The sequence below is a fragment of the Sapajus apella genome, unplaced genomic scaffold (genome assembly GCF_009761245.1).
Source record: "Sapajus apella isolate SASKATOON/1434 unplaced genomic scaffold, GSC_monkey_1.0 scaffold10, whole genome shotgun sequence".
In the NCBI taxonomy this organism is placed as follows: domain Eukaryota; kingdom Metazoa; phylum Chordata; class Mammalia; order Primates; family Cebidae; genus Sapajus; species Sapajus apella.
The window spans coordinates 111223-120561 of NW_022436950.1; the positions used below are offsets into that span (position 1 = coordinate 111223).

At 56.0% G+C, this 9339-nt stretch overlaps 1 protein-coding gene across 7 annotated transcripts in view; it reads left to right on the forward strand.

Annotated features, from left to right (window-relative positions):
* Positions 1-9339, forward strand: part of ANKMY1 (ankyrin repeat and MYND domain containing 1) — an 82543-nt gene that overhangs the window by 58978 nt on the left and 14226 nt on the right. For 6 of the 7 annotated variants that reach the window (XM_032277707.1, XM_032277703.1, XM_032277701.1 and 3 more), the window contains one exon: positions 1608-1739. The exons of the other annotated variant lie outside the window; for it this stretch is intronic. In XM_032277707.1, the coding sequence (XP_032133598.1) occupies positions 1608-1739 (132 nt within the window). The remainder of the gene's footprint in view (positions 1-1607; positions 1740-9339) is intronic. 7 annotated transcript variants of the gene reach the window in all.

Here is a 9339-nt window from a genome sequence, read left to right on the forward strand (position 1 = left end):
TCCATCCATCCGTCTGACCATCCATCCATCCATCCATCCATCCATCCATCCATCCATCTGTCTGTCCATCCATCCGTCCATCCATCCATCTGTCCATCCATCCGTCCATCCGTCCGTCTGTCAGTCCGTCCATCTAACCATCCGTCCGTCTGTCTGTCCATCCGTCCATCCGTCCATTCATCCATCCATCCGTCCATCTGCCCACCCATCTGTCCACCCAACTACCCATCCACTCAGCTGTCTACCCGTCCATACACTCATCCACCCACTCTTCTATCCAACCATCCATCTACCCACTCGTCTTCCCATCCACTTATCCATCTACTCACCTGTCCGTGCATCCTCCATTCACCCGTTCACCCACCCAACTGCCCATCTGTCCACCCGGCTACCCACCCACTTATTCATCCTCTTATCCATCCATCTATACATCCATCCTTTTAACCAAGCACTCATGTATCCACCCCGCTACCTATCCACTCATTCATCCACTCAACTGTTCACTCATCCATTCATTCATCTGTTCATGCATGCACCCATCCATCTATCCGTCCACCCATCCACCCACCCAGACATCATCCTTCATTCACCCAGATGGAGGGCTCTACCATCTGCCTGTTCATCCATTCATCCGTTATTTAAATGTTATTTACTGGGCATCTGTCTGTACCTGGCAGGCACCATTCTAGGCACTAGGTATTGAATTAAACAGAGTCTCTGCCATCAAGGATCCTATATTCTAGTTGGGGGAGCCAGACCATAGACTAGTATGTAACACAATTTCAGGAAATGACAAGGCTTCTGAAGGAAATAAAGCTTGGTGAAGGGAGGAGACTTGTGGGAAGGTAGGCACTTTAGCAGGGTGGCATGAAGTGCTTCTCAGATGAGGTGACATTTCAGCAGAGGTCTGCAGAAGTGGAAGGCATTGGTGACGTAGAATGGGGCTCCCAGGGGCTTCTGCAGAGGCAGCATCTCTGTTCCCTGCTTCCTTCTCTCCTGCAAGAGTCATCCATTCAGTAAGCCGAATGGGGCCCCTGCTCAGGGCTAGGCCCTGTTAGAGGCAGGGATGTGGAGGGAAGAGTGCTCTGTTCTGAAGCCTGTGTGAGCCACACACCAAGTCCCGCTTCCTGGGTGCAATCTGAGCTGGTGGCTGGGGACACAGTAGGAGGATGGAGATGCGCCTCATTCTGCATCTGGCTGAGTGGTCACAACACTGGTGCCCCGGGCAGAGGTGGATGACCTGGGCACCAGGCAGATGAGCCCCCCAACCCTGTGCTGGGGACTGGCCCCTGGGCCTGGCTATGCCTGGGAGCTAGGACCACACTGGAGAATCCCTATCTTGTCAGGGGACAGAGAAAGTGCTGGAACTGACCCACCTGGGTGGAGTTCCAGATCCTCCCTAACGGACCAGCATAGGGCCGCTTGGTGCCCAGCGTCATCCTCTATGGGACCCACGGTGGGCAGGGTCCATGGGAAGGGCCAGCGGTGGCCTTCATGAGGCCCCAGTTTTCAGGGGTTAGTTCTGGAGTGGCCCAGCTCTGGGGACTTCCCCTCTGTCAGGGGAGGTGACATGGTGGCCACTCATGAGCCTGTCTGTGTTTGTTCAGGTTGTGAAGGAGCTCTTGACCCAGGGAGCTGACCCCAACCTGCCCCTGACCAAAGGCTTGGGCAGCACCCTGTGTGTTGCCTGTGACCTGACGTATGAGCACCAGAGGAGCATGGGCAGCAGGCTGGCCCTGGTGAGGGGCAGGAGGGCAGGGTAGCCTTGGTGAGGGGCGGGAGGATGGGTGGCCTTGGTGGAGGGAGTGGTGGGACAGGCTGGTCTTGCTGAGGGGCAGGAGGGCAGGGTGGCCCTGGTGAGGGAGTGGGGGAACAGGCTGGCCTTGGTGAGGGGCGGGAGGGTGGGTGGCCCTCTGAGGGAGGAGTATGAAGGTGGGCTGGCCCTGGTGAGGGGTGGGATGGCGGGGTGGCCCTAGGTTGGGGGACAGGCTGGTCCTAGTGAGGGGGCAGGAGAGCAGGAGAGCAGGAGAGCAGTTTGAGAGTGGGCTGGCCCTGGTGAGGGGGTGGGAGGTTGGGTTGTCCCTGGGTGGGGCAAGGGAGACGGTGTGTGAGGTGGGCTGGCTCTGAGCAGAGAAATGTGGGGTCTGGGGGCGGGGCCCTCATGAACCCCTCTGCCTGGCTCTCATTCATTCGCTCTGTGTTCTCCGAGCCTTGGTGGTCTAAATGGTGGAGAAAGGACAAAATAGCGTCTGCTTTTAATATTTTACAGGGCTTAAAAAATAAGTGGCAAATCCACTCAACAGGCCAGACAGCAATTCCCAGAAGTCTGTCTCAGTGAAGACAGGACTGGAGATAGATGTAGGCCTCACCTTGGTCCGGCTGCCCAGTCCTGGCCTTCTCAATGGTCCATGCAGCTGCTGGGCGGGGTTTGGGGCGTTGTCCCCTGGCTATAGGAGTGGCTGCTTGGGTGGAAACTCACGCTCGGGAAGTCCTGCCTGCTCTGGAGGCACCTTTGCTGAGCCCTGGGCGCATCCGTCAAGGGTCCCTCCCACGCGGCTCCAAGAACTCTCAGCAGCTTTGGCTCAAGCAGGGTCTCCCCCCGCCCGTGCCAGCCCTTCCTGTGCCCACCGTGGGCACCACCCACGGCCTTGCTTTCCTCCATCCATCTCGGCACACACTTCGGTTCTCGCTTGTCTGAGGGAAAGAGGGGGACGCAGGGGTGAGACTCAGGCGTGAAAGGCTGTTTGACATCACAAAAGGGTCGCTTTACTTAAAAGAAATGAGACTCTTATCTTGAGACGCGGTTTCCACATCCCATTTGAAGGCTCCTGTCCTTCTTCCTAAGACCCTGTTCTGTCTGGGACAGACCGAGTGAGGACGCAGCGGTCGGCTTCCCGTAGGTGGCAGAGGACAGAGTGCCACAGGGCGTGGAGACAGTCGGCACCATTTCTGGACTTGGGGGTGAGAGGGGCTTCCTGATGTGCTTTTGGGGCTTCACCGGGCCCAGGATTGACGACCAGTGTCTTGTTCATCTAAGCCTGCGTGAATAGAGAAAGGACATGGAGACGGGAGAGAACAGAGTTGGGGACAGAGACGGGAGAGGCAGCTCAGAGGGCAGCGTTGTTACGTGTGGATGCTGAGTGGAAGACGTGTCTTGAACTTACGGAATAGCACCTTGTTCGGGGTTGGGGGCTCCCTAGCGCCTTGTCTGGGATTGGGGTTCCCCAGTACCTTGTCCGGGGTTGGGGGCTCCCTAGCGCCTTATCTGGGGTTAGGGGCTCCCCAGCGCCTTGTCCGGGGTTGGGGTTCCCCAGCGCCTTGTCTGGGGTTGGGGGCTCCCCAGCGCCTTGTCCGGGGTTGGGGGCTCCCCAGTGCCTTGTCTGGGGTTGGGGTTCCCCAGTGCCTTGACTGGGGTTGGGGGCTCCCCAGAGCCTTGTCCAGGGTTAGGGAACCTGATCGTGCTGCCTACCCCCAGCAATGCTGTCTGCTTCCACTAGATATGTGGGAAGGGAAGGTCTCCCTTTTTTAAACCTCCCTTTGATGGTGTCATCTCTGGCTGTGGGAGCCGCGCCCCTGGCCCTGACACCGGCCTGGCTTTCTGATGCATCCAGCTGAACCCCCACACTGCCTATATTCTCACCCCAGACCTGAAATCAGCTGACTGGGCTTGTATTTAGTTATTTGTTTACTGTTTGTTTATTTACTCATTTTAGTTCTTCTCAGACTCACAAAAAAGCAGTACAAGGACACCCTGTGCCCTCGTCTGGACTCACCACTTCCGAGGACCCGCCCCACCGCCCCGAGTCCGTCCCTCTCCGTCTCTGTCTCCCCTGCCCTCCCCTTCAGCTGACCCACTGCAAATCTGAGGCACACAGCCATCCCTGCCCTGCTGGGGAACCCGGGCAGGGGCTTACCTTACGCCACGCCCCGAAGTCCAGACCAGCCAGTCTTCACTCCCAGCCCCAGCACGCCCCTCCGAGCCCCTCCCACCTGTCCTCTGCACCCCAGCATTTCTCCAGGGAAGCCATCCTTCCGCTTGACCAGCTGACCTGACTGTGTTGGCTCCTGCCCTGGCGAAGGCTGACCCGCACTCCGTAAACCACCACATGTCCCCTGAAGCGGGGTCCTGGAATTGGCCTCTGGGCATTTGGACTTGCTGTCCTGTCACTGAGCTGTTTAACAAACCACAGGACCGTGGGGGCTCTGTGATAGGAAAACCATCCTCTGTGGGTAGTTAGGAACCCTAGTTTATGGAAGGAAACGTGCTGTGCCCCACGGGGGGAGCCCAAAAGAGCCCCTGGACGTGCTTTAGTGGAGGTGCTAACGCCTCTGGTTCTGGCCGTGAGCACCTTCAGCTGCTGGGGGCTGTCTGCCCAGCGCGCTGTGGAAGCTGGGTGCTCATGGACTGTGCACTGGGCATCATCAAGGCATGGGGTGCCCTCACAGGCTGCTTCTCCAGCCTCAGGCCCAGCTGAGAAGCACCATCAGCCACAGGCCTCATGAGGCTCACTCCCCAGGAGACCAAACGAGAGGCCCTCCCTCCCCTGTGCAAACACGAATCACGCACTTAGGTGTTCCAGGTCCACGACGAATTTCATCAGTGTCACAAGAGGAAGTGTCTGGCCTTCATAAACACGGTCAACATCATAAACAGACAAAGCACACCAAATTACCACAGTGGTGACCACGTTTTTATTATCTGTGTGCCATCAGCCAGTTGTGAAAACACTGACATGGCAGAGTCAGATTCGCTTGTCATCTCTACGGCATCTCTGTGTGTACTCTCTTCCATCTTCCTACAGTGACTTCTGCAGGGGTTTTCTAGTCTGTTTAATGGGCTGAATTTCTTTTAGATTAAGAGTTCTCCATCTGATCCGGATTTGTCTCTTGCTTTCCGATTTTTTTTTGAGACATAGTCTCACTGTTGTCACCCAGGCTGGAGTGCCGTGGTGTGATCTCGGCTCACTGCAACCCCTAACACCCAGGTTCCAGCGCTTCTCCTGCCTCAGCCTCCTGGGCGGCCGGGATTACAGGCATGCACCACCAGGCCCGGCTAATTCTTGTGTTTTTAGTAGAGAGGGGGTTTCACACGTTGTTCAGACTAGCCCTGAACTCCTGACCTCAGGTGATCTGCCCGCCTCGGCCTCCCAAAGTGCTGGGATTACGGGCATGAGCCCCCGTGCCCGGCCCCTTTCCAGTATTTTAAATCTGTTTCCCGTTTCCTCATCGCCTTGGCCAGGTTTAGTGTCGCGTCCCAGCCTGTTCCTGAACCGGACTGCTTCTGCCATGCCTTCTGTACATTTCCGGCAGCTGTCCTTTGCCACAGTAGGGAATGCCCCTTCGTTTGCACCTTGCCATGAGGATTTATCAGGACGGTTATGGGTAACTTTTTTTCATTTTTAGCTTTTTTTGCCAAAATGAGATCATGTCACACATGCCTTTCACAAACATTACAGTACCACGCACGTAGCACAGACTTTCCATCGGAATCCCGGCAGGTGTGGGTAGCGCAGTCTGTTCTCACGGCTGTGCAGCGGTCACACCTCCCTCTCCAGAGCTGCTTCATCTTGCAAAACCAAGCCTCTGTCTCCATTCCACACTCGCTCCCGTTCCCCGCCCGGGCCACGGGGCCATTCTGCTTTCTGTCTGTGACTCTGACGCCTCTGGGCGCCTCACATCCGTGGAAGCACATGGTACTTGCTGTGCTGTGAGTGGCTGCTTTCACTCAGCACCGTGTCCTGGAGGTTCATGTATGGGGTGGCCGGTGTCAGGGTTTCCTTTCCTCTCCAGGCTGAGTGATGCCCCTGGTGTGCGGGGGCCACATCCAGCTTCTCTGCTTGCCTGCTGATGGACATTTGGGCTGCTTCCACATTCGAGCTGCTGTGCGGAATGCTGCTGGGGACATGAATGGACACGTTTCTCTTCAAGAGCCGCTTTCAGTTCTTCTGGTACTTACCTGGAAGTGGGGTGGTGGGTCCTGTGGTATGATCATTCTATGTTTAACTTTTTTTTTTTTTTTGAGACAGAATCTGGCTTTGTCACCCAGACTGGAGTACAGTGGTGTGATCTCAGCTCACTGCGACCTCCACCTCCCAGGTTCAAGCAATTCTTCTGCCTCACCCTCCCAAGTAGCTGGAATTACAGGTGTGCGCCACCATTCCCAGCTAATTTTTATATTTTTAGTAGAGACGGGGTTTCACCAGGTTGGCCAGGCGAGTCTTGAACTCCTGACCTCAGGTGATCTGCCGGCCTTGGCCTCCCAAAGTGCTGGGATTGAGGCATGAGCCGCGTATATGGCCTTCTCAGTGTGGATTTGGTTTGTGTTTTTCTAGTGATGAGCAACACTGAGCATCTTTTCACGTGCTTATTGCCCGTTTACATATCTTATTTGGAGAAATGTCTATTCGTGTCGTTTGGCAATTTTTGAACGTTTTTTTTTAAATTATTTTTGAGTTTTAGGACATTTCTATATATTCTAGATGTTAATACCTTATTGGATATGTAATTTACAAATATTTTTATATTCAAATATGCACATGAAGTCCAGCTTGCCTACTTTTTCTTTTGTTGCCTGTGCCTTTGCTGTCATAATCGAGAAATCGTTGCCAAATTCAACATCACGAAGCTTCCTCCTCCATTTTCTTCTAAGAGTTTTCTAGTTTGAGGTAGGAACTATCACAGATACTTTTCCGTGGCCTCCTGGAGACTCTGGTGCTTTTCTCCATTGCGCTTTCATGCGATGTGAGTCCACGGAGCCCTCCAGTTCCCCGAAACCCCAGGGGTGCGCTGTCTGCATGTGCAGAGTTTGGTGTCCTGCTGGCAGAGGCATCCCAGCTCTCTTCTGGTGCTTTCACGCCTGCGTTCCAAAGTGTAGTCAGGCTGCTGTTTTCATTCTTTTCCCTCTTCCTCTTGTTTGGTTTTGGTTCAGCTGCTCTCAAAATAAACCCACGAACACGTAAGCGATGGTGCTGCAGGACCTTGCGCGAGAGGCTGGGGCTGCCTGGGTCCTGGCGATGCCTCGGTCTCCCACCCCGTCTTGCTGCTCAGGCTGCAGCAGAATCTAGTTTCCGGGGTTCTTCCTCTGAATGCTCCCGTGGCTGGGGCAGCGGAAGTGAACTGGCCGTGGTCCTGGAGGGTGGAAGGCCTCAACTGAGGGGCTGCAGGGCTCTGACCCTGGTGCAGACCTTGCCCTGGCTTCCGGGGGCCTGCTGGCCACTCTGCCTTCCTCACCCCACGGTGTTCTCCCTGCGTGCATGTCTGTCTCTGCAGCCAAATGTCCCCTCTTAAAAGACAATAGTCACATTGGATGGGGTGCCGCTCTAGGGACATCTTACTTTCATCATCTGCAGCGACCCTATGTCCAAATAAAGCCATGTTCACAGATCTTTTTTTATTTTTGAGATGGAGTCTTGCTCTTGTCGCCCAGGCTGGAGTGCAGTGGTGCAATTTTGGCTCACTGCAACCTCTGCTCCCAGCTTCAAGTGATTCTCCTGCCTCAGCCTCAGAAACTGGGACTACAGGCACCCGCCACCATGCCCAGCTAATTTCTGTACTTTTAGTAGGGATGGGGTTTCACCACGTTGGCCAGGCTGGTCTTGAACTCCTGACCTCAGGTGATCCACCTGCCGTGGCCTCCCAAAGTGCTGGGATTACAGGCGTGAGCCACCATGATTGTCCGGGACTTCAACTTGCCTTATTAGGGGACACAAGTCATAGTTCAGATGGGTGGTCTTGGGAGGTGAGGGGCTCCAGGGGCGTGTTGGTGAGTGAATGGTTTAGCAAAGTGTTTCTCCGTTCTCACCGTGGATAAGGTCGTCACACCGGGCAGCCAGGGCCAGGGTCGGAAGATGTCCTGGTGAGCGACAGGCAGGTCAGCAGATGGGGAAGGGCTGTGTCAGGGGAGGAAGGGGTGAGGACATGGGACCTGGGGCAAGAAAGCCCCAGGCCAAAGCACACACTGCACACCCTGCTGGGGCTGGATGTCCCCAGTGGCTCCCAGGGGTCGGGGTCAGTGTGGAAGGGTGTGTGGAGACTCGGGGGCTGTGGGGATGCAGAGCTTCCCAGGAATGATGTTTGTGCAGAGGCTTCTCCTGGGATGTTAGGCTAGAGAGGACAAGGTGTTCAGCAGGCTGAGGCCAAGAGGTCAATGGCAGGGGCTTCCGAGTAGCCAGTCCTGGGGGCCCCAGGGCGGGGGGGGCAGGGCGGCTGCATCAGTGCCCAGGCAGAGCTGTCCAGAGATGCTGTCCTGGTGCCAGGACTGAGTGAGGCCTGGGAGCCCTGCATGGACAAGACTCGGGGTGGGGGGAGGTGGGGGTGGGTTGGCGAGTCCCCCAGCAGCATTGGGCAGGGAAGGGTTGGTCCATTGTCCACCCACTTGTCCATCACCACACACCTGTGGTGGCCTGTACCCAGCCGTCACTCACCCACCACCTGCTCACCTTCTCCTGAAAAAGGTTTGATGAAGTGGTGGGGCCTCGGAGGGATGTCAGTACAGAACTGATTCGCGGGACTTTTGGCAAGTTATCATGGCTTCAGCAGGAAGGAAAGTCAGGAAGACTGGGGATCCTGTGGGTGGATCTGGGCGGCCCCTCCTTGGGGCAGTGGAAAATGGCCTCCTTCTCTTTCTGGTACATGTCTTGCTCAGCCTTACCTTGGCCCTGAGGAATCTGTGCATAAACCCCACCCATACCCCCACGCGCCAGGGTATCAGCATCTCAGGCCAGGCTGGCACTGCTGTTGGTGGCATTGGCCACTCCCCTGCCCCACACTGTGCCTGCTGCCATGCCCAGGGTGTTGTGCTCATGTGTGGCTGAGATTGCAGGGTCTGTTTGTGTAGAATGTGTCTTACACGTGGCATAGGGTGTGGGGACCTCGAGGGGGGAGCCGTGTATCCCTGAATTATGGCCTTGCTTGCACTTGGCTAGCAAGGCACCCATGCACTTGGCAGTGAGGCTCCCGCAGACCGTGGCCTGGTTTCCATCCATGCACGTGGGCTGCCCTGAGCCCGCCAGGCCTCCCGAAAGAACTTGCCTCCTCCCCTGTCCGGCGAGGCAGCCTCTTTTAGATGCCGTTGGCTTTGATGAGGTTGTTGTACCTACTGAGCCAGACACCATTGCTGTGCTGTGCGGCCACAAGTCAGGCACCGCATGCACACACGTGCGTGAATTCACACATTGCAGGCATGCTTGTGCTCACCCACAAACACACATGTGTGTGCATACCCATGTGTGCACACACACTGGCCCTTACACACACTCACGCATGCACGCACACACACTGGCCCTCACTCACACACACACACTCACGCATGCATGCATACACACTGGCCCTTACACACAC